At 37.6% G+C, this 25421-nt stretch overlaps 2 protein-coding genes across 4 annotated transcripts in view; one reads left to right on the forward strand and one right to left on the reverse strand.

Moving 5' to 3' along the window:
* Positions 1-372: 372 nt before the first annotated feature.
* Positions 373-14389, forward strand: COCH (cochlin). Its single transcript, XM_045802625.2, has 11 exons — positions 373-430; positions 519-569; positions 2717-2873; positions 3686-3819; positions 4566-4628; positions 5713-5757; positions 5855-6002; positions 9130-9233; positions 9943-10169; positions 10355-10871; positions 13385-14389. The coding sequence occupies exons 1-11, from the start codon at positions 397-399 to the stop codon at positions 13558-13560; spliced, it is 1656 nt and encodes a 551-aa protein (XP_045658581.1). The 5' UTR covers positions 373-396; the 3' UTR covers positions 13561-14389.
* Positions 14390-17051: 2662 nt separating this feature from the next.
* STRN3 (striatin 3) overlaps positions 17052-25421 on the reverse strand; it is a 103747-nt gene continuing 95377 nt past the window's right edge. For all 3 annotated transcript variants that reach the window (XM_045802616.2, XM_045802617.2, XM_045802618.2), the window contains 3 exons: positions 24530-24637; positions 18795-18881; positions 17052-18710 (listed from right to left, as the gene is read on the reverse strand). In XM_045802616.2, the coding sequence (XP_045658572.1) occupies positions 18541-18710; positions 18795-18881; positions 24530-24637 (365 nt within the window). In that variant the 3' untranslated portion in view covers positions 17052-18540. The remainder of the gene's footprint in view (positions 18711-18794; positions 18882-24529; positions 24638-25421) is intronic.

Below are 25421 nucleotides of genomic sequence, written 5' to 3' on the forward strand. Positions count from 1 at the left end.
CAGCCGCGCGGATCTGACTCAGGTGCGGAGACCTGGACGTCTGGCTGCGGGCGCGCGGTCCCTGACACCTGCCTGTCCGAGTCTCTCCTTTGTCGTTCCCAGCTTCTTTCTGTCTTGATATCGCACCCCTCTCCCTGGCCGGGGTTGCACATCGATGCTGGGTTTGGCTCGATTTGCAGCCAGAGCGTCGTCTCCAGATAGAGAGGCGCTAGCTCCGGGGCAGCGGCCTCTTAGGTCACCTCCCTCCCCTCCACCGCCCTTGGGTTTCCGAGGGGTGCGGGATCCCCAAGGGGAGGGCGGGCGCAGTGTGGTGGGGACGTAGGGGCCTCCGTTCCCGGGAGCCTCCCTCGCATTCTCCCTGTCTTCCAGGTCCGAGCAGCCAGCCCCTCGACTACCATGTCTGCAGCCTGGATTCCCGTTTTCTGCCTCGGTGGGTACGCGCTCCTCCCCACCCCCTTTCCGTCGCACCAAGCGGGGTGGAGGCTGGAGCCAGCCCTCGCGCTGTCCTTTCTTCGCAGGTGTGTGTCTGCTGCTGCTGCTGCCAGAGTCTGCGGGCAGCGAGGGAGCAGGTGAGTTGCGGGTTCCCCTGTCGGGGAAGCAGGGCTGGGGCCAGGCGGTGGGAGGGGTTGGGGGCCGGCAGGTAGAAGCGCGCTCAGATCAAGCCCCTGGACCCTGGCCCCGGGGACCGCAGCTGGAGGGCGCCAAGGCTGGAGCGACTGCCTGGCGCACACGCATCCATACCCACAGCGTATCTACTCCGGCTTACCCATTTCTCCTACGCGAGGGGGCCCCTGGTATCCAATGGGGACGTTCTTCCCAAGGCGTGGAGAAGGAAGCTTCTCCGGATCCACACTCACATCGTGGGAGGCACCTGGGAAGCCGAGCATCGGCATCGAAAGGTCAAGGCAGGGGAGTATTCGCTGAGTCCCACCGAGGGGCACACTAGTCTCCGGTTGTCCCTGGCGTTTGAGGTCAGGGAGAAGCCTCCCGGACCCGACTTCACACTGTCAGAGCTGACACAGAGATGCTTACATCCTTGTCCCACCTTGCTTGAACCTCTGGTTTCTAGGAATAACCCCTAATTGTATGCCCATTTCATACTGAAGAGAGTCTAAAAACAGTTTGTTCCACATGTGAAAAGTCCGAGTATGGGTGTGTGTGTTTTCTACAATATAAAAGGCAAACTCTTTTACAAAATCTATCCTGTTCTTCTTGAAAGGAGAGATGAGGGCAAGTGTTGCACTGGGCTGTTTTCAGCACCCCAGCCCAGCCACACACACACACACACTCTCTTTCTTTCTCTTTCCCGCCCCCCCCATTCGAGTCAGTGTTGGCAGCTAAAGGCAGAGCCTCTGATGATACGAAAAGTGGGAGGAAGGATTAAGGCTGTTTGATCACATGTATAAGGCTCACAGGTATGAGGCTACTGATTTGGAAGGATTTTAACTTCCGCAGCAATCTCACATATTTCAGAGCTAAGGAATCAGCATTGTGCCTGGCATTCTGCCTTCCCTTCCACAGAGATGCACAGTTCAGGGTGCAGCTCAACACAGAGAGCTCATAAAAAAGGGTCATTGGTAGAGAGAGGCAGGCTACTCAAATGGGCAGATGACCAGACAGTATTACTCTGTCTTGAAAAAAAAGCTGTTTTTTGGTTTTTTATTAACATCTGTTTCAAAAAGGTTTGGATTACCACAATTTCTTGTGTTTAGAAAATAGTATTTAATAACATTATTCTCAACTTAACATTTATAGTAACTTGATGAGTTAACATATTGTTACATGCTGCCAATAGCTTGTGTCTACCTAACATCTTCTGGAATAAGAACTTCAATTCCTTATTAGCTTGGGTTGGTGTGTAAAACTCGAAGAGTATTAACAGTGTTTTCTAAAAATGCATTTACTGCCTGATAAATCTCTCTGGACAGATTTGGAGCAGAAATAAGCAGGTTCAATTCAGATAAAAATGCTTCATTGCATGGAAACTAACTTCCCTGTTTCTTGTCCTGCAGGAGTTGGGCTGTGTGACCTAGAGCAAATTAACCCCATCGCTTTAATTTCTGCATCTGTAAAATGGGTGATTGAGCTAAATGACATTTTGTAAAGGGAAACATCTGTTTACTGGCTTCCTTAAATTAAGATATAATTTTAAGGCACTGCATTTGGAGAAAAACTGGTATAAATGGTCCTCGAAGCAAAGGATGGGACCTTGAGAGGTTTGTGTGTGTGTCTATGAAAATGTTTCTCATTGGGGTGCCTGGGTGGTTTAGTCGGTTAGGCATGGACTCTTGATCTCACCTCAGGACTTGACATCAGGATCATGAGTGCAAGCCCTGCATTGGGCTGCATGCTGGGTGCGGAACCTACTTAAAAAAAAAAAAAAAAAAAAAAAAGGAAAATGTTCCTCTCAGGCTCAGCCCAGTATCTTTAGTATCTTTATCTCAGGCAATTGTGTCCATAGTTATAATCTTAATTGAGATTTTTATTTTTCTAGAATGAATTAATAAATCACAAATGACTAGTGTCATTTTCTAGTTCTGTTTCCAATTGCTAAAATTGGAATGGTGTGGAACCATACATACGTTAATATTCTTAACAAGAAGTATAGAAATTAGGGAGATAAATCTTCAATCTCATACCCTAGTTCCCACCCCACCCCACGGGGACTCCCCTCAAAATCCTAAGAATGTCATCACATTCCCTCCATTCTTTTCAGTTCCCATTGCTATCACATGCTTTACCCGAGGCCTGGATATCAGGAAAGAGAAAGCAGATGTCCTTTGCCCAGGGGGCTGCGCTCTTGAGGAATTCTCCGTGTTTGGGAACATAGTGTATGCGTCTGTATCAAGCATATGTGGCGCAGCTATCCACAGGTAAGCTGAAACGTGCAAGGGAGAGAAATCTAAGTGTAATGATATTCTTTCCCTCTTTAGCCAAATGGACCCCCACCTTCTTTCTTTTGGTACCAATATTGGCCACAGAAGATGGATACATTTTTAAGGTTTTCGTGGATATCCTTGAAGAACCAGGAAAGGAAAGCTTTCTGACTGAAAGGCAAATTGTATTATTTCTTGATAGCTAGATCCCTGTGATTTTAGAACATTCTTAATCATGTGATGTATTAGTGAGTTTTTACTACGTGCTAGACATTGTTTTAATTTCCATGACAACTCTACAATTGTAAAGAGTAGGTACAATTTTATTCCATTTTATAGAGAGGAAACTGAACTCAGAGTTGCCAACTATCTTGGCACTGTTAGCAGGTGCCAGAATTGGAACCAAAAGCCCAGGTCCGCCTCCAGAGCCCCTATTCATCGCCCACTCTGCTATCCTGCAAGACTTTTTTTTTTTTTTAATGAAGTCCAAGGACGTATAAAGTACCTTAGAAAACTATGAAAATTATTTGGTTCTATTAACTTTGAATCTCTGTGCTGTAGGGAATAGGATCCTACAGGTATGTTCCTAACAACATTTAAGAAGTTTGACAGCACAAAACCATTTCTCCCAGGCAGATTTTGTACCTGTGTAAGCAAATTTTTAAAAAAGGCTGGCAGCATCCTTATGTATCTTCCCTGACGAACTATTTTCTTGATTAATCACAACAATAGTGTAACATGGCCTAGAAGTCAGTTAGATACCCCTGAAAAAGTATGGGTAGCTTTTCAGCTGCTTTTCTCTGTTACAGGGGAGTAATCAGCAACTCAGGGGGACCTGTGCGAATATATAGCCTACCAGGTCGAGAAAACTATTCCTCAGTAGCTGCCAATGGCATTCAGTCTCAAACACTTTCCAGATGGTCTGCTTCTTTCACAGTGACAAGTAGGTACAATTACATTATTCTTACTTTTGTGTAAATGTTGCCTCAACCCCCCAAAAAAAAAAAAAAGTTTTCTGCTTTTCTTTGTTCAACCTCTTTGACTCTGATGGAAAAGCCTGCAGTCAAGACTCGGAGGAGTCAACAATGGGTTAGAATCAGGGGACTGGATAGGCAAAGACCCACTCAAGCTAAACTTGGCTGAATGGGGGAAAAATAATCTTGCTTTTAGAAGACTGCAGTAGAAGCTTGCATTGTCTGGGGTGTCTGGGTGGCTCAGTCAGTTAAGCATCTGACTCTTGATTTCAGGTCAGGTCCTGATCTCAGGGTCACTAGTTCAAGCCCCATGTTGGACTCCAAGCTGGGTGTGGAGCCTACTTAAAAAAAAAAAAAAAAGAAAGAAAGAAAGATGGAAAGGAAGGAAGGAAGGAAAGGAAGGAAGAAAGGAAGAAAGAAGGAAAAGACAGACTTGTATTGTCTGCAATCAGAATGCTCTGACATTTACCAAGTAACACTAGATCAAAATGCTAGTGAATGAAAATGAATGTAAATTCATTTTGGTCATCCTTTTAAAATATGATTTAATAGCTAAGAACCCATTTTGGTTCTTTGAAACTAGCATGAAGCAAGTACTCATGCAATTGCCATCACTCGATTACATTTATCATCCCATAGGCCCCTAAATTAGATTCATTATGCTTTGATAGTAAAGAAGTAAGAGCAAAACATAGTCTTATTTTTATTTTAACAGAAGGAAAAAGTGGTACCCAGGAAGCCACGGGACAAGCAGTATCCACAGCACATCCATCAACAGGTATGAAATATGAAAGCTATCTCCTAGTCGCCTGGCACAGCATTTGGAAATTAAAAATAAATGTGTTGTTGATAGCTTTCCTTTTAAAGGAAATTGGTATTAAACACAAAACAGGCACGTGGGTAGCTCAGTTGGTTAAATGTCTGACCTTTGCTCAGGTCATGATCTCAGGGTCCTGGGATCAAGCCCCGTTTGGGCTTTGTGATCAGCGGGGAGCCTGCTTCTCTTTCTCCCTCTGCCCCTCCTTCCACTAATGCTCTCTCTGTTTCTCAAATCTTAAAAAAAATATTTTATTTATTAGAGAGAGAGAGAGCACAAGCAGGGGGAACGGCACAGGGAGAGGGAGAAGCAGACTCCCTGATGAGCAGAGAGCCTGACCCAGGGCTCAATGCCAGGACCCGGAGATCATGACCTGAGCCAAAGGCAGACGCTTAACTAACTGAGCCACCCAGGGACCCTCAAATAAATAAAATCTTAAAAAATTTTTAAAAACCCCACAAAATAAATATCTTATGTTTACTGGTATATTACATAAAGAAACATTTAATTTTATATTTCAAATTCCTATCCTTCTGTTTTCAATTATAAACTCTACTACCAAACGTTCTCTTGAAGTCCTGCTATTTCTTTCTGATAAACCCCATGCCTAGAAACTGGACAAAGTAAAAGTACCATGAACTTCCTAGTTCCATTTGCCGTATGCAGAAAAGGAATTGGTGTTGGTCCATTTTAACAAATAGCCAGGGATCTCCTTACTGTGGCAGTTCTAAAGTCAAAGAAATTAAGAACATTAGAATCTAACTCTTGAGTTTCCAGTCCTGCCTCAACTGTGGGTTTGAGATATCAAGGCCTGGATTCGTGGCATATCAAATATATTGGCCTACAACAGTTCTGACTTGTTTCTTTGCTGGGGCATTGCTTCCCCAGTCCAGAAAATGGTGAGAAAATTAATTTTTTTTAGGAAATTAATTTTTTAAAAACAAGTATTTTTAAGAATGACACTCCTTGTCATGAGCTTTTCCCCTTGTGGGCTTCTTGCTATGAAACTGTCTTCCTTTTACTAATGCCAAGCACTTCGTTTCAGGGAAACGACTAAAGAAAACACCTGAGAAAAAAACTGGCAATAAAGGTAAGAGTCCAGATATCCATTTGGGAAAGTAACATTCAGTCTCCCTCCCTCCCTCCTCTGAAACTGCTAACAGAAAGACTTGTTTGGGTGTTCACAGACTGCAAAGCAGACATTGCATTTCTGATTGATGGAAGTTTTAATATTGGGCAGCGCCGATTTAATCTACAGAAGAATTTTGTTGGCAAAGTGGCTCTAATGTTGGGAATTGGAACAGAAGGACCACACGTAGGCCTTGTTCAAGCCAGGTACCAATCTTGTTTAAATGGGTGGAGACTTGATGATAAAGGATCAGTCCTTTTAGTGGATACATGCATTTCAGTTCAATATAAACATATTGAGTTGTGGACAATCTGAATTCCCAAACTATAAATACAGGATGTAAGACTGCCTAAGCAGACTAGGTAGGTATAAGTGCTTCCTTTTTGGAATAAAAAGATTGAGAATTATATGCTATTTGAGGACCAGAAGGTAGATTAAAAGGTTTTTTGCTCATACAAATTACTTCTGCACATATACTCTGCTCAATTCCTAATTCCTCTTTGCTGAAGGAAGAAGAGATATGTCTATTCCTCCTTCCTATTTTGTCATTCTTTTAAATATTTCCCATAGTTCCTTGGAGATCTGAAGTTCTACCTTTTTAATTTTGTTCATTTAAAAATAATATCGATGGCTTTTAGGATTATAATATGCTCACTATAGAAAGCTTGAAAAACATATAAAAGTACATAAATAACCAATTTCCTAAACATATCCCTCAGAGATAATCACTATAAAATGTTTTATATCCTTGATTTTTTAAAAAAGATTTTATTTATTTATTTGAGAGAGAGAGCATGAGCCGAGGGAGTGGCAGAGGGAGAGGAAGAAGCAGACTGTCCCCACTGAGCAGGGATCCATCCCAGGACCCTGGGGTCATGACCTGAGCTGAAGGCAAACATTTAACTGAATGAGCCACCCAGATGCCCCTCCTTTCAGTATTTTAAGAAAATTTGTTTGTACATGTGTGTGTATAATTGAAGTATTGTTGACACACAATGTTACATTAGTTTCAGGTGTACAGCATAGTGATTCAACATCTTTCTATGTCACACTGTGCTTACCCTACCTGTAGCTACCATCTGTCTCCAGAGGATGCTATTACAGTGCCACTGACTACCTTCCTTATGCTGTACTTTTTATTCTCCTGACTTACTCATTTCATAACTGGAAGCCTGCAACTCCCACTCTTCTTCACCCATTTTGCCTATCTCCCACCGCTCCTACATGCGTGTGTTGCATTTTCAAAAGCTCCAACTATAAAAATGTCATATGTCCTGTTTTTTCAACCCTTAATATTTTGAGCATTTTACCAGATCACAACTACTCTTCAGAAAATGATGTTTTGGGGCGCCTGGGTGGCTCAGTTGGTTAACTGTCTGACTCTTGATTTTGGCTCAGGTCATGATCTCAGCGTTGGGAGATCCAGCCCTGTGTGGGCTCTGTGCTGGGCATGGAGTCTGCTTAAGATTCTCTCTCTCCCTCTGTCCCACCCCCACTCACATACTCTTTCTCAAAAAAAAAAGTTGTATAATGTTCCTTTGCATGATTATTTGTTAAACCATTCTTCGGTTTTTTCATCATTCCACATTACATTATGATTAACATCCTTATGTCACCCTGTACCATCATTGATTAGTTCAATAGACTAGATTTCTAGAAGTAAGATTGGGTCAAAGCGTTCTGACATTTTTAAGGCTTCTGATACAAAGTTAAATTGCTTTCTAGAAAGCTGATTCAGTTTAAACTGCTATCAGCAGTCTGTGAGGGGAGCACCAGTACTACAAATATTCATTTCTATTTCATTTGTTCTTATGTTATTTTTTACAACTTGTTCTTAATTTAGATAGATTTTTTTTGGTTTGAGAATTTAACTTTGTTTTCTATATAACTTAACCAATTTGTCCCACACTCTTAAAACAACTGAGCTTCTTATTCCATTGATATGAGATACCAGTTTTATATGCAAGTTTAGGCAAGTCAGTTTCCTTGATCTATAAGCTAATTCTACATCTTTTCCACAATGCTTTGATTATTGTAGCTTTAATTGTAAATTTTAACATCTCAGGGGGGCAAATTCCCCTCAGTGCTTTTCTTCTTAATTTTTTTTCTTTGAGATTTGTATCCAAGTCTTTTTCAAGATGAAAGCTACGCTGTCTTATAAACTCAAAGACTAGCTTCTCTATAAACTTCTTGGCTTATAGTTTTCCTATTTTAGGAAGAACATCAGAATAGACTGTATCAAAGAGTTTAGATTTAAGCAGAATAACAGAATATACCATTAAGAATGCAAAAACAAGACTAAATCTCATAAATCACAATTTGGATCGTTGAAAAGTGACCATAAAAGTGAGAAGGTTATCAACCCATAATATCTGATTTTGTGACCCAGCATTCTACCAGATATACAGAAATACAACCAGTGCTACGTTTATCTCTCAAAACTCTTGACTTAATGGTAATTGATAATACTAAAATCTTTAAATTTTACACTTAATGAAATACTGATTTATCTAAAAACTAAACACAACAAATGGTGCCTTTAACTGTTTTCACTATATTCTCTAATGAACACAGTAGTGATAAGTGAGCTGAAATCCTTTTACTATTAAATATGGAAAATCCCAAATCTTACAATATACATTATTTTAAGATTCGTAATGTATCATTTTTTATAACAAAAATTCAATATTGTAATCCTTCATAATTTATTTTCTTATACCTCCTCATTTTTAAAATGTTGGTCCCAGTGTCCTTGGAATTGCCTCTTCTGACCAGAAACCTGAGTATATAATAGACCCACTCTTTTGAGTGCTTCCAGGGTCTCCCACCCTGCCACCTTCCACCTCTGTGCTGCCCAACTCTGCAGATCTCCATTAAGCCCAGTGCTCTGAGCCAGGCCTGGTTTCAGGGGCACCATATAGGTTGGGCATGGACTCTGGCACCAGACAAACCTGAATTTGAAGTGCAGCTTTGTTTTGTTGAGCAAGTTACCTAAATACCCTGAGCCTCAGTTTCTTCATTTATATAATAGGGAAAATAGTTTCTACCTTGTAGAGCTATGATGAAATGAGATGATACATGTAATGTGTATTTAGCATATTACCCAGAATAAAATAAAACCTCAAGGTAGCAATGGTTTTTGTTACATTTCTGCAAGATGCCTTAAAATTCAAGTAAGGATGCAATACCTTAATTGACTGTATTACTATGGGATTAAGAAAGAAACTTAGGCATTGTCCAATTTAAAGACTTTTTTTTAAGGTATGTTTTGTTGCTTGTTTTACCTTTCCAGTTCTCCTTAGATAACATTTTTTTTTTCATTTCTCCACTTAGTGAACATCCCAAAATAGAATTTTACTTGAAAAACTTTACATCAGCCAAAGATGTTTTGTTTGCCATAAAGGAAGTAGGTTTCAGAGGGGGTAATTCCAATACAGGTAAGTAGACTTTGGCACCTGGGGTATAACACAAGAGAGGGTTAGGAGTGATCAAACATGTAAAACAGTTTTAGGCTATTTTATATAAGCAGATGTGAAACTCTTCCTCCTGACATTGAAATCTTGGCTAGGTTGGTACTTGATCATCTAAGACACTCAATTTATAATGAAAAATATACCGAAGGGCTAATTAATATTGCTTGTTTAAAACACACAAAAAAATATTGTGTTTTATTATCCTTATATTGGATAGAACAGACAGCCACTTTAGAGAAGTACCTGTTCGGCATGTTAAAAAGAAGCAAAGATCAACAGACTGATTTAACAAATGGAGATGTGGCAGAAAGAACTAAAGTAGCAGTACAGACCCTCTGAAGGAACGTCTCTTTTTCTGAGTTTTTAGTGGTCCTGGTCAGTCAGTAAGGGGCTAGAGAGGAAAGTACAGGAGTGGGAGTCAGTCGTGTTTCTGACTGGTGAGTGATGTACAGTAAGGAAACATGAGGCTTCTGGGAGGTGATGAGGGCAGTAACATGGGTTGTGAAGACAAGACAAATAAGCCTGATGGATAATTAAAACTTTCCCATCTGTTATACAACTAAGTTCTACGTAAGTTAAATTCTTAAACTCTGGTGGCATCAAGTTGGTACAGGGAAATAGAATGTCATTTGAGCAGTGGTGCCATTCCAGCTTGCTTCTTTTTTAAACCTAGGAAAAGCCTTGAAGCACACCGCGCAGAAATTCTTCACAGCAGACACTGGAGTAAGAAAAGGGATCCCCAAAGTGGTGGTGGTATTTATTGATGGCTGGCCTTCTGATGACATCGAGGAAGCGGGCATCGTGGCCAGAGAGTTCGGTGTCAATGTATTTATAGTTTCTGTGGCCAAGCCTATTCCTGAAGAACTGGGGATGGTTCAGGATGTTGCATTTGTTGACAAGGTAAGGAGGTGAGGGTGTCTTCTGTTATGTAGTGATTTTACCTTTGGGCTTCGAAGCATAGTGCTGAATGGCCCTTATCTGAATTAACTTTGAACAGTCAAGACAGAATGTTTTTTATAATTGTTTTAATGTTTCTATAATTTTTAAGAAGAAACAGCTTGTGATCCCTTTTATGTCTCCATTAGGCTGTCTGTCGGAATAATGGCTTCTTCTCTTACCACATGCCTAACTGGTTTGGCACCACAAAATACGTAAAGCCTCTGGTACAGAAACTCTGCACTCATGAGCAAATGATGTGCAGCAAGACCTGTTACAACTCAGTGAACATTGCCTTTCTGATTGATGGCTCCAGCAGTGTCGGAGACAGTAATTTTCGCCTCATGCTTGAATTTGTTTCCAACATAGCCAAGACTTTTGAAATCTCAGACATTGGTGCCAAGATAGCTGCTGTACAGTTCACCTATGATCAGCGCACAGAATTCAGTTTCACTGATTATAGCACCAAAGAGAATGTCCTAGCTGTTATCAGAAACATTCGCTATATGAGTGGTGGAACAGCGACAGGCGATGCTATCTCCTTCACTGTTAGAAATGTGTTTGGTCCCGTGAGGGATAGCCCCAACAAGAACTTCCTGGTAATTGTCACAGATGGCCAGTCCTATGATGATGTTCGAGGCCCGGCTGCTGCTGCACACGATGCCGGTAAGGTTCTTGTCCTTTGGCTGGGTAGGGAACTGAGGGGTTCAATGAGTTTTATAAATATAAACTTCAGCATTTATTTTATTGAATGAACATCTACATCATGGCAGTCACTGTTCCAAGAGCTTTACCCAATATTAACTGATTTAATTGTCAAACCAGCCCAAGGAATCTCATTCTATGGGTAAGGAAACAAATTTCCTCAAAACCACACAGCTCGCAAGTGGTGAGGCCAGTATTCAAACCCAGGCAGTCTGGCTGAGTTCACACTCCTTAACCACTGTATTGTTGGGAGAATGCCCAGGAGAGCCATGTCATGTGTCAAGGAAACATGTTACAGGCGCTTATGTTTGGCTCAAACTTGGAATATATTCCACCCCCCAAAATCAGTTTATCATAATTTACCATGAATCTGTTTGATAATTTTCTAGATTGCATGAATTTTCTAAGATAAGGGCACCAGTAGACTTTAATTCTATTCCACCCAAATTTCCTTTTTAGTCTTTTTCTTCTTGAGATAATAAAAACACACTCTGATGTTGTAAAAGGGTATAAAAAGGTCTTTTTTCTCCCTTACCCCAACCTTAATATTACTTTTGGCAAAGGCCACTCATTCCTGAAAATATTACCATAATGTGTTGCTGGGATCAAATACAGCAACAAAAAGCTGGCACTCCCATTCCTGGGATAAAACTGAGTGCTTGCAGTCCAATAATACTTAAAATATAAAAACACTAACTTGGGAGACGGGAATTGGCAGCCTTGCATTTTTCTATACTCTTACATACATCCTTTTCCCTATTTAATTCCTAATGACTTAAGCTTTTCTTCCTTTGATAATTTATTAGCACGTTAATGCACTTATGTACTTACATATTAATGGAATACTGTTATTTAGTGGGTAGAGAACTGATACATGGAAATTTAAGCTATACATTGGCTTTTTCTACACATCGGCAACTAACCCAGATCAAAGACCTTTTTGCTATCATACTCCTTAAAAATGTAGCCTACAGGGGCACCTGGGTGGCTCAGTCGGTTGAACTTCCAACTCTTGCTTTTGGGTCAGGTCATGATCTCATGGTCGTGGGATCAAGCCCCAGGTGGAGCTCGGCACTCCACGGGGAGTCTGCTTGAGGGTCTCTCCCTCTGCCCTTCTCTCCACTTGTGCATGTATGCACATACTCTCTCTCTCTCATAAATTAAAAAAATTTAGCTTACTGAAATAATTTATGGTTAACAGGCTTGGATTCAGGCTAAATTAAATGAACTAGATTAATTCAAATATATTTTCTCTATGCAATTAGTTGAACTTCAGGAGGTTGGGCCACACCATTTCCATGAAAATTATCCTTTAGTGATAGTGAAGTCAAAGTTACAAAGTTAACAAAAGCCAGGATACCTAGGCTTTCGGGACTTGGTTGTAACTTTTTTTTTTTTTTAAACTCTAATTATATATTGGGTCTGAGCTAACTAATGTGAGCTTGAATTCAATCTACAGGTGAGGAAAACGGAGGGGAAAATTTCTTTTTCCTTTTTTTCTTTTGCCAGGGGAGAGGGGAGTATTGACTGGGGGTAATAAATCAGAAATCGTTTCAAGGAGCTTTTACATAAACTAAACCTGCTTTATTTATATGTTAAGTATTCACAACTCTTGGCACTGAATACCACTAGAAGGGGGATGAAGTCTTAGATAGAAGAGAATCTATTTCAGAAACTCTCAAAACATTATGGGGATTTTCACCCAAAAGAAAGATGGTAAACAACTATTGCACTTGGGATTGAGGTGAGTCAAACTAATGTAGTTATCACCCTAGCCAAAAAGTAGTCAAAGACTTCTAGTAGCCCACGGGAATGCAGAGGTTATGCCTCATGTGTAACTAGAAGAAATTATTCCAGCTTCACAGACCTTTCTCTTTGGTTGTTTTTACCACCAGATTTTTGCTTGGTCAAATTTCTCACTACTGGTCAGTTTGCCAATGTAACATACACACCAAACTGGAAGAAAGTTCTTATTCACAAAAGCCTAGTTGCCATCCCTGGCAATACAGCAGCCTTAGAAATTCTAACTTCCATTTACGTATCCCAAATTTTGTGCCATTCTTTCATGCTGTTACATTGGCTAGGACCCCAGTAAAATGATTAATTGGAGTGATGATAGCAGGAGGCCCATTCTCATGCCAATCTCAGGATATGTTCACCATTTCACTAAGTATGTTACTGTAGTTTATTTTTTTAAGAGTTTATCAGGTTATCAAATATTTGTCAGTGATCATGTGACTTATGTTAATGTGGTAATTTATACTGATGGCTGAGCTTCTGTTTTTGATTACCCTTTCTCATCACAATGACTGTTAAAACCTACCTAACCATTTGGGGAAGGAGATTTAGTTCTTCGGACATTACTAGAGAGTTTTCTCTACAACTACTTACTCATTCATGAAAAATATTTATACCTGATTTTATATATAAGCTGGAACTTAGTTTTAATTCACTTAAAACTATCTTCATTGTAGGTATCACCATCTTCTCCATTGGTGTGGCTTGGGCACCTTTGGATGACCTGAAAGATATGGCCTCTAAGCCAAAGGAGTCACATGCTTTCTTCACAAGAGAGTTCACAGGATTAGAACCAATTGTTTCCGATGTCATCAGAGGCATTTGTAGAGATTTCTTGGAATCCCAGCAATAATGGTGACGTTTTAACGACTGGAAGAAAAAGTGCAAGAAGACAGAATGTATAAGTCATTTTCTTATAATACGAAAATACTATATAGCATACTAGGATCAGATACAAAACTATTATGTTAAAAATGCCAACAGCTGTTTCAAGCAAATAAGCACTCATTTAAAGCTACTACCTTCTAATGACAATTTAGAATTGTTAAACAGTCTGCCGAGGCTTCATAATCATGACCCTTAGAAACTCAGGAAAGAGGAGGTATCACGCATCCAAATCTTGGGAATTATAAAACGCATATTAAATGTATAGAAATCCAAATTCCATAGCTCAATAAAAGAATATGATACTCAGAACAAAAGCAACATTCCTTCTCTGATCATTGTATTAAATATATAAGGAAAATGAAACTTAAATAGTTCAACTCAGTTTAAATGTTAAGTATTTTGCCTCAGTAGATGTTATCTTAAAACCAATCAACATTTGTTACTAATATACTAAAAAGTTGTAATTATGAATGAAAAGGAAGGGAATTAGGTATGAAGTTTCTTTTGTAGTGTATTTTCATAATAACATAACTGAATCACACTGAACAAGACAGCAGGATTGCCTGGTATTTTTCTATTTATACCCTTAATTTTATATGTGTATAGATATATTTGGCTTATACTCTAAAAGTCATCCATGTACTAAAAAAAAAAAAAAGCTAAGTTGGTAAATTTTTACTTACTATTCTTGTTGTAAACATTTGGCTGTGAGGAAAAGCACATATTAAAAACAGAACTGCAGGAAAAATATTGTAGTTTGACTATTTAAACAATAAAACTGTTAGTGACTATTATTCTAAGCTGCTTTACTTTTATTATTCCAAGTATCTATCCCTGGGACATGGTAAAAAATCCTACATTCACTATTTTATTCAGGAAGACCAATTCTAAGTTTTTCTTAAAATTGTTACATTTATTCAACTATTTATTGAATGTCTCCTGTTCTAGGCATTATACACAGCTACTACCAAGTTAAACAGCATGAGATGCTTTTGGTTACTTAGTTCAACAAAAATGTTTTTTAATTAACGTTATTTTTACTTACATATGCTTGTAAAGTTGGTTTTTGAAAAGTGATTAGAATTCCTTTAATGTAACTAAGATTACCTGACCAAGAGCTCTCCCTTCAGATAGATACACCGATCCTATCTGAAACAATTTACATGTTGACCCGAAAGAGGTGTTAACTGATTTACTGGAGCACACGTATTAATTTTTTTTTAAAAGATTTTATTTATTTATTTGACAGGGATAGAGACAGCCAGCGAGAGAGGGAACACAAGCAGGGGGAGTGGGAGAGGAAGAAGCAGGCTCATAGTGGAGGAGCCTGATGTGGGGCTCGATCCCATAACGCCGGGATCACGCCCTGAGCCGAAGGCAGACGCTTAACCGCTGTGCCACCCAGGCGCCCCACACGTATTAATTCTAAATCTTTTGAGTCTAACAATTTTATAGGTTGTATAAAAGGAATGAAAGGACCATGTATTGGAAAGGCAGAACTGAAACTGCCTTTAACACTACAAAAAATTTGACAAAATGGGGTATGTGAAGACAATAAACTGGCCCCCCCTTACAAAACGCCTCAAAGATGAATGACTGATGTAGAATTTTCAGTTCATTAAGCAAAAATGGGCTTAACCTTTTCCTTCCATAACAGACCACAAATTCTTAGCTGAGAGTACCACTCCTTGAAAAATTAAACTTAAATGAAAACCCAGGCTCCAAACATTACAAGCATTTTTGAAGAAGAAAATTTTATAAAGGACAAAGTTCTGAGGCATTGAAGGCAACCAGGGAAATGAACACTATGACTGACTTAACACTAAGAGCGGAAATGACAACTCTATTAAGTTACTATCAATTATTTTGTGTAAGTAAACAAGATAAAGGGTTAACAACTAAAAGGAGTAAAGGAGGATTTTTTAAAAAGATGTATTACAATTGAACTTTAGCAGGCATGCCTCAATTTCAAATATGCTAGGCTATTTATAACATTGTGTTAAATGAGATGCTGGTCGTTAGTAGATAACCAACTTTGAAATGTGAGAAAATTACACGAATATAAAGTATGAAAAAGGCAGAATATGATTAAATATTGAGAAAGTCAACATATTAACATTTGTATATAAAAATATTCTTAAACTTTATAAAGCACCATTTCATAGTCAAATCAATCTACGTAACTTTCCATAAGTCACAAATGGGAGCACACAAAATAAGACTTTCTCTTTTCACATCCTTTAGTCTCCTCCAAACATTTAATACTGGAGAGAAAAATACAACCAAAGTAGAGAAGAGAAAAATAAACATATATACTAAACTTTATTCATTTCACTTTTAACACGTCCCAAGAGGTGAATGTTTACGTACTGCAATGATGAGAATAACATTTCAGTTAAACAATAATGCACCAGTCTGGAATAGCTGCCAGAAACCATACTAGCTTTGGAAAAAACTGTTATTTCCAAAACCTTTTACTTTGTTCATTAAGTTGAATCTACAGAAAACCAAAAAACCTATTACTTTAAGAAAATTTCTGAAAAATGTTAGTATTTCACCAGCAATGACTAAAACGGACACTTGGATTTTTCTGTAGAAGACACAATTTCTCAATATACACACAACGTAATTTTTTTTACACTAGGCAAAGAGAATTTTGCCACACCAGTTTTTTAATGTTACCTTTTAAATCCATTTCCAATTTTCTTCAAAGAAAAAGGATATTACCTTGTTGAAGGAAAAAGTTTCAAGATACTAATATTTAATATTATTTATAAGGACAACGTTTAATTAATGAGTAATGCAGTTTATTTTCTGCTTTACTTTTTTGTGGAAACAGATAATGGCCAGACAGGAATGACAACAATATTAACTGAAATCCAGATTTAGTAAACAGAATGTTTAAGGAAATGATTTGAAACTGGATCTCTGCTTTTTCTTATCTTTTTTTTTGGTTATTGTGAATTGTCTAACTTATTTCAACAGAAGATTTTTTTAAATTCCCAAATGGGGTGAAATACGTAGAAAGTCATTCTCAATAGTGTTAATTGTTCTAATCTTATTAGAGTCTCAATAAGCAATACAAAGTTTAGCAGAACAGCATAAAAATGAAGGACTCGGGGCGTCTGGGTGGCGCAGTCGTTAAGCATCTGCATTCGGCTGAGGGCGTGATCCCGGCGTTCCTGGATCGAGTCCCACATCGGGCTCCTCTGCTGGGAGCCTGCTTCTTCTTCTCCTACTTGCCTGCTGTGTTCCCTCTCTCGCTGGCTATCTCTCTGTCAAATGAATAAAATCTTAAAAAAAAAAAAAAAAAAAAAAAAAAAAACCTTGTATAGGCACATTAAAAAAAAAAATGAAGGACTCACTGAGAAACCATCTCCATTTCCTAGTTTAATGATGGAGAGTAAAGTATTGCACTTTATTAATCAACACAAAATAATGTAGCCAACAGTAACATACAGGTACACAATTTAATATTTATTATATGCATTTTATATACATTATTTTTCAACAGCTGTACGTTTGCTATGTGGTACAATCTTAAAAATTTGCTGATTCATAGTTTGTAAAACAAAAACCTTACAAAACTCATCAAAACTCGCAAACTGATCAGAAAAGTTTTTGGAAGACTAGAAAAAATACTTTATTGTCTTAATCATGCATTACACAAACAAAATCTTTAGTTACACCATAAAATTAAGCACATCTGAAAAAATAAAACAGGGATGACTAGTCCAAACACAGCAGATTTCTGTATCCTGATTCAACTATTTTTGTATCCTATTTGTAATGCAAATAAAATTTTACTCCAAATATTTTTAAACAAGATAGTTTTTGTTTAGAATCATGGTAAACCAAGATATGCATCTGGGGGAAATCACCTTGGTTTGTAACTTAAACTATAAAATATTCCATTTTTAGTCTATTTTAGACTATTCAAAGAGTTCCAAAATAGATATACAGGTTCCTTTAGCACATTAATAAAAGGATATAAAGACCAACAAAAAGTGAAATAAATAATAGGCTATTAGCAAGATGGATAATCCTTGATAAATAAACTTGTACATACAGTAAGATGTACAAAATATCACATAGTGATAGGATGCCAAGATTAGTTCGTTTTTTTTCTTTTTAAAGAGTTCATTTGGAGTATTAAACCCCACTGTTTCATTTTAATACACTTAATAGTCCTTGGTTTATATGAAGACAATAATGTGATGATGAAGGTGATTTAGCATCTTTATGGAAGGACTTAGCTGAGCTGTATTAGGCAAAAGAAGGAAAAAGTGTGGTTACACGGCAGCGGGTCAGTGAGATCTCTGTGTTTTAGGGTTGTATAATGCAGAAAAACGTCAATACAATCTTGAGCACTGTTGTGACAGGCTAAATATATAAAAAGACTTATAAAAACTAGAATTTTATCCAAACATTTTGTGCAACTAATGCTAAAATATTTTAAGTTAAATTTTCTTTTTTTTTTTTTAAAGCAAAATAAGTTTAAAAGGGAATCTGTGGCATTCAACTGATAAACAGAAAATCACTAAGAGATGAAAAAAAGCTACTCTTGGAGCTCACTTCCCCCCCAACAAGAGCACCACATTCCTAACCCTAAGGCAGCACACAGAGTCCAAAATAAAAGTCTTTTGTAAGATCAGACTCCACATTGGCTTAAAGATACCTAAAAAACAGACATACGCTCAGTTCATATCCAGTACAGGCCACAAATAATGGAGTCCTTTTTATTTGTCCCACGAGATACAGTAATTACAATTAAATTAATGAGCCTGACATTAAGATGTGATTTCCATCAATTTATGCCTGCCTTGAATAGCCTTCACCAGGCAGATCACATGTAGTGTCATATCAGTAACCTTTCTGATGGCAGTGATGCAGACCCTCTTTTTGTCCAAGCAAATCTGTTGTTAAGAAGTGAGTTTCTGTTGATTCACACAAATACTTTGGCAAGGGCATCAGCCCCTGCACTGGCAATATATGCTTTTGATGGATGGAAAGCAACATCATAAATTGATTCATCTAATTTCTTCCTATGTGCTGTTATTTCTTGCACACATGTCTTGCTGTCCAAATTCCACAATCTAATAGAACAGTCATGGCCTGTAATAAAAGAACAAAGAAAGTACGTTATTGAGTAACAATTCTTTTATAAAGTTTGTGGCAGTATAGGAAGTTCAGACTTACTTCCAGACATCAGATAGATTCCATTAGGATCAACTGCTAGACTTGTAACAGCATCCAAATGAGCTACCATAGAATGGACCATTTTACCTAAATAAAACATAACACAGAATATAAAATTTTCACAAATAGTCACTAACTTGCGAGATCAGAAACTATAATATAGCATAACATAAAATAGACAATCACTATAGCAATATATTTTTTATTGTGGTAAAATACACATAACATAAAATTTACCATTTTAACCATTTGGGAAGGTATCATTCAGTGGCTTTTAGAACATTCGCAATGATATGCAACCATCACCATTATCCAGTTCAGAACAGTTTCATCACTGCAAAAGGAAACCCGTACCCATTAAGCAGTCACTCCCTATTTCTCCCCTCCCCCAAGTCCCTCGTTACCATTAATCTGCTTTCTCTGTCTCTGATTTGGCCTATTCTGGATGCTTCATACAATTGAAATCATATAATAACATGTGGCTTTTTGTGTCTGCCTTCTGTCACTTAAAAGTTTTCAAGGTTCACCCAGTATACAGGCATACCTTGTTTTACTGTGCTTCAAAGACAGTACAGTTTCTTTACAAACTGAAGATCTGTGGCAACCCTGTGTTGAACAAATCTATTGGCACCATTCTCCAAGAGCATTTGTTCACTTTGTCTCTGTCACATTTTGGTAGCTCTTGCAATATTGCAAACCCTTTCAAAGTTATTATTTTATTTGTTATGGTGATCTGTGATGAGTGCTTCCAACTTGGTGAAAGCTCAGCAATGGTTAGCATTTTTTTGCAATAAATATTCTTTAATTAATACATACATTGGTTTTTTAGACGTAATGCTATTGCACACTTAGCAGACAACAGTATGGTATAAACATGACTTTTATATAAAATGGGAAACCAAAATTCATTTGACTCACTTTAATGACAAATGAGCTTTACTGCAGTGGTGTGAAACTGAACCCACGGAGGTATGCCTGTAATAATTTTTTAAAGAGAATTTGAATTCTAATGCAGAACTTTCCCAGTTACTCCTAAAAAAGACATCTGTGTGACATGAATCTGACAGTATCTGGTAGGCAGTGGAAAACAATGACTGTATGGCCACATCAAAGGCTTAAGATCATATAAAGTGGAATTAAACTAAAAACAAAAAATCTCTCTCATTAAGAGATGTAAAGATTATTTCATATACAGGGTTTCTGATAAATAAATCACTAGAGGATATATTTCCTATATATTCCTAACTGAAGATTCTACTATTATCAAACTCATTTATCCTTTGAAATGTCAATAATTTTATACATTAGAAACAAGAAAGGGGAGAGGGGTGAGAGTGTATTAGAGAAATTATTCTGGATTTCCCCAGACAGTAGCAAAAACACTATTCTGGAAAGTGGGATTTAATGAATATCTTCACTCAAGATTTGGTAAGAAAATGGGATTCGGTGGCAAGTTAAAATTAAAACACAAGTTAAAAGTACAAAGTTGTGTTGCATAAATACCTTGGTGACAAGGAGATTAGCCTCTGCACTGGCAATATATGCTTTTGATGGATGGAAAGCAGTATCATAAATTGATTCATCCAAGAGGGGAATAAAATAGCAAATACTGATATTTCTAAAATTTCCTTCTCTTTCATTCAGCAATAAGTCTTTATTACTCAAATGCCTGAGTTGCTCCTAATGAGAGGCCTTCTTCAGAATTCTAGTTACAATCATTTGCCATGTTTTTGGTCCCCTGATGACATTCCACAATGGGACATGAAACAGATCTACTTTGTTGTTTGCTACAGCTCCTGGCCTGAATATAAAACCACAACATAATCAAATATGCAAAAAGTTACTCTGAAAAACATAAAAAGTCCTATCACTTCCTGGCAATGCTAATGTCATCAGGTAAGTAAAAAATAAGTCTCTCATCATTTCAAACCACATTTGTCTGTTTCTCACCAATACTAACAATAAATTTAGAGATTCTTCTCTGCTATTCTGAGGAAAAGAAGCCAACATAACACATCAGATCTAGAATCCATTCCTTGCAACATTCCTATTAAAAAAAAAAAAAACAAAAAAACTCCAGGTATAAAATGGTTGGTCTCCAGGACAATAATCTCAAATCTTTGGAGGTTAAATACCAAGCATCATAAGTTTCCCTTAAAATGTCAAATCTATGATGGTAACTCTTAATTCACAAATCTAGTTCCAACCTCTCTCCTGAGAATGATCCTGCATCTCCAAAATGTAACATGTCTTAAACCAAAGAATTCTTTCATCCAAATAGCAGATCTACTCATTTCTTTTAAGGGTACTATAGTTTGCCCAGTTTGTCTCCAGTTCTCCTGCCTGTGCACTAAATTAACCCTCATTATCACATGCTAAGTCAATTTAGAGTCAACCCTTCCTCTCCACACAATTAGAAGGTCATTTCAAAATTTACATAACTCTTTCAGATTGGACATGAATAAAGAGGTAGAATGCCGAACTAAGTCAGATGCTGGGCTTCCACTGATGACCAGAGAAGTGTCAAAACTTCTGACATCTCCCGAGAATTAGGACTCTGTCTTCACCAACATATATACCTGCAGTTTCTCACATTTAACCAATTTCACTTTTGCCCCATGTCTCCACTACTACCTCTCTGCACTGACCATAGTTAATTCTCTCCTCCTATAACAGAGGAAAATAGAGGATACACGCAGTCACCTGTTCTCCCCTCTCTGGCACCTTAAGCCCTTGACTTGGGTAATCAATACTGTGAGCCTCTATGAAATGGGGACAAAATAGATATTTTAAAAAAGAAATGTAGACTCTGGAAGCAAACTACATGCAGCATGTGAATCAATCAACCCTGTAATTTCTCTCTGCTGTGTAACAATGAACAAATTATGTAAGTTCTTTTAAGCCTTTTATTTCAACTGTAAAATGGGAATAATAATACTTTATGTACCTTACAGTTATTAGAAGAACAAACATGTCGACATATGTAAATCAAATAGAATGATGTCGCACTTGCAGTAAGACACCACTAGAATATAAATTCTAAAGGACCAGACATTTTGTTTTGTTCACGAAGCATTGGAAACTATGCCAAGGTTATGGCAGACTCTCAATAAACTGTGCTGAATGAATGAGTACACAACGAATTCAGAATCTTCTGTCTCCAACTCTATATCCCTCACTTGTACACCTTCTCCCAAACTCACCATCACCAGCTAAGTTTCTCAGGCACAGTAGATACAACTCAAATTTGTACCTCTACCAAAATTTTAAAAATCATGACCCCTTAATACCTCTCTAGAACAAGTAGAAGTTGAAATGATAAATTCTTTAAAGTCAAAGATTTACCACACAATGCAATTCAAATAATCTCTCTATTTTTTTAAGATTTTATTTATTTATTTGACAGAGAGAGACAGCCAGCGAGAGAGGGAACACAAGCAGGGGGAGTGGGAGAGGAAGAAGCAGGCTCCCAGCGGAGGAGCCCGATGTGGGGCTTGATCCCGTAACGCTGGGACCACGCCCTCAGCCGAAGGCAGACGCTTAACGACTGAGCCACCCAGGCGCCCCTCAAATAATCTCTCTAAACCAATTTTACAAACCTCTGCTCAAAAATCTTAAGTGGTTTTCACAGTACATAGCATAAACAAAAATCCATTACTCTTAGCCTGGCTCTGAAAAGTTCACCTCAACAGTTTCTGTTTCCCTTCTCCAAACTTACCTCTTTAGCTTTACCTGTAAGAAACTTTCATTCCAGCCCCAGTTCCTACCACCATGCTGCCTCTGCTCAAAACAGGCCCTTATCTGGAATTTCCCACTACCTTTTTCACTTAAAAAACAACAACAACAAAACAACAACAACAACAACACTTACCACTTCTTCAAGGCAAAGATCAAACCCTCACTATGAAAACTCCTTTATCTAGTATGGTTCATCTTACTGCATGTATGAGTGCACGTGCGCGTGCGCACACACACACACAGACACACATCCTATTTTCCCCAAACAACGATAAGCTCCCAGAGAGCAGAAACCACATCTTATACACGACAGCAGCCAGTGCTGTGCAGGATACAAAAGCTAAATACATTTTTCTGGGGTAAAATCTAAGAATTCATTGAATTCATCTGTAGTATCAATTTCTATAATGTTTTAGATTTAAAAATTCAATAAATACACTAGTCATTTGATAGAACACTACTTTATTAAAAAACTTAGCTGTCAACAGACCAGCTATGAAAATATTCTAGTTTATCACATTTAAATGAATTACCAATTTTCAGGGAAAAATTTCTTTGGAAACAGTATATCTGAACACAATTTACAGTTTAATTTCAATGTTGTTATGTGTATGTACCTGTGTGTAAAGTGAGACAGGATTTAGAAAGAATTTTTCTATTGGTAAGAGCCTATTTATTGCTTTGTCTTTACAGTACAGATGAGGTAACTAGACTAATTAACAGGAAAGAATAAATTGGCAGAATTTGTAAACAATCTGGAAGACTATAGGCTCTGTTATTAAATAAAATTCTACTACCATTTTCTTGATTTCTGCCAATAAAACAGCTCTAGAGACTCACACTTTGCTGTTAATACAACTAAAATTCCTGACCCTCCCCTTAAAAACCTAAATGTAAATCTTCAGTAGTTAATTTTTTAAAAACTTCTCAGAAACACAGTAAAGGAAATTATCTCTGTGCTTGCAGCAGAAGAAGAGATTGAGGCTTCATAAAAATGTTCAAAGAATTGTTTTGAGAAGGTGCTTAACTGAACTTTCATATGAATGAATTTTCTCTCGTATGTGATATAGACTATGAATATCCATTCTCTTCTCAAACTTGTTCTACTGAGTTAAAAGGAATCTGTGCATTAAAGTGTTAACACACAGATTTATTTTAAGACTTTAAACATTAATAATTATAACCACATCCTACATAACCTTCAAAGAGAAATCTGTAGGGGGCACCTCGCTGGCCCAGTCACAGAGTATCTGACTCTTGATCTTAGGGTCATGAGTCTGAGGCCAACATCTGGCATGGAGCCTACCTGAATGAATGAATCAATCAATCAATCAATCAATGAGAGTCAAAGAGGAATCTATAGTTCTGATTTGCTGTCTTGCTTGGTATCTGTTGCCCTGCAATAATGTTGCAATTAACTTTTAAGTTTCTTACTTGGAAATCCTTCAATACCACTGTTTTAGCTTCACAAAGAAGCCTAACTGAAAACAAACTGTATTTTATGTGGTATTCTAATGACAGATTAAACAGAGGTCATTAAATAAACAACCCTGTGGCCAGATTAAAATTTAATTTGACTTCCATATAACTGGTAAGTTTCCTCACAACAAGAAATAGAGGGAAAACAGCAATAAACAATTTCCACTATTTCATCATTTCATCTCCTGAGGAACATTTCTAAGAGCATATCTGAAATACCAAACCCCAGAAAGAGACCTTTCACAACAGAATATGAAAGAAAAAAATCTCAAATGGATGGGTTTATATTTAACATGACATGGAGAAGACATAATTGGTAGGCAAAGTATTATATACACCTAAGGACAGAACTTAACATGTTAAGTGTACTACATGAAGTAAAGCAAAATATCTGAGCTGAAATAGTTTAACTTGGCAATTTTTTAGGCCAAGTATGTCTTGCATAAAAAGAACAGCATTTTTGATCATTTCAAATTTACAGTATTAAGACTAAAAAGAAAATATGACAACCTACTTACCCGTTTTATTGTCAAAAAATTTGATGTGTCTATCTTCATGAGCAGTTATTGTAACAGGAAGTGTGGGATGACTTACTACTCTGTTAATGTGATTATTAGATTGTAAACCTGAAAAATAAAGGAAGATTAGTAAGTTCAAACTTTTCGTTAAAATTTGGATGTTGGCCTTTTTTCTTTTTTTAAGGTTTTATTTCAGACAGAGAGAGAGAACACGAGCAGGGGAAGAGGGGCAGAGGGAGAGGACGGGTGACGAGTAGACGCCCCACTGAGCAGGGAGCCCAATGTGGGACTCGATCCCAGGACCCTGGGATCATGACCTGAGCGGAAGGCAGATGCTTAACCGACTGTGCCACCCAGGCGCCCCTAGATGATGGCCTTTTTAGGCTTACCAAAAAGTAGGAATCATTAAAAAATTAAGGCATTTGTGTAAAATAAAAATCTGAAAACTAAAACTAGAGTTCTACAGAGACAGTTTCTTAAAAAATATAAGTGTAAGCTATCATGTGCTATAATATGGACAGTACTAAGCTCAAATTAAGGAAAAATTAGGAATATTTTAATACAGACTGTCAGTACAGGTGGTTTAGAATCTTAAAAGACCCACAGTAATTATTACTTTAAATAAACAGTCCATAAATGAATTATAAGCGTTTAATGAAAAAATTTGCAAGTGAAAATTAGAGGTTTGCAAGAACAACACCCATCCTACCCGCACTCACAGAAAAACACAAAGAACAGGAATTAATGTTTTTAGAGATGAGACCTTTCCTTGCTACCAAGTTCTTAATTTCTTACTAGAGATGAGGAAGAACAGACAGAGATCAAAACTAATGGGAAAATACCATCAACATTTATTAGGTTTTAACTACATCATTCATTCCACACATATATA

Source organism: Ursus americanus, chromosome 35, assembly GCF_024610735.1.
Source record: "Ursus americanus isolate L20-20 chromosome 35, mUrsAme1.1.p, whole genome shotgun sequence".
NCBI classification, from domain to species: domain Eukaryota; kingdom Metazoa; phylum Chordata; class Mammalia; order Carnivora; family Ursidae; genus Ursus; species Ursus americanus.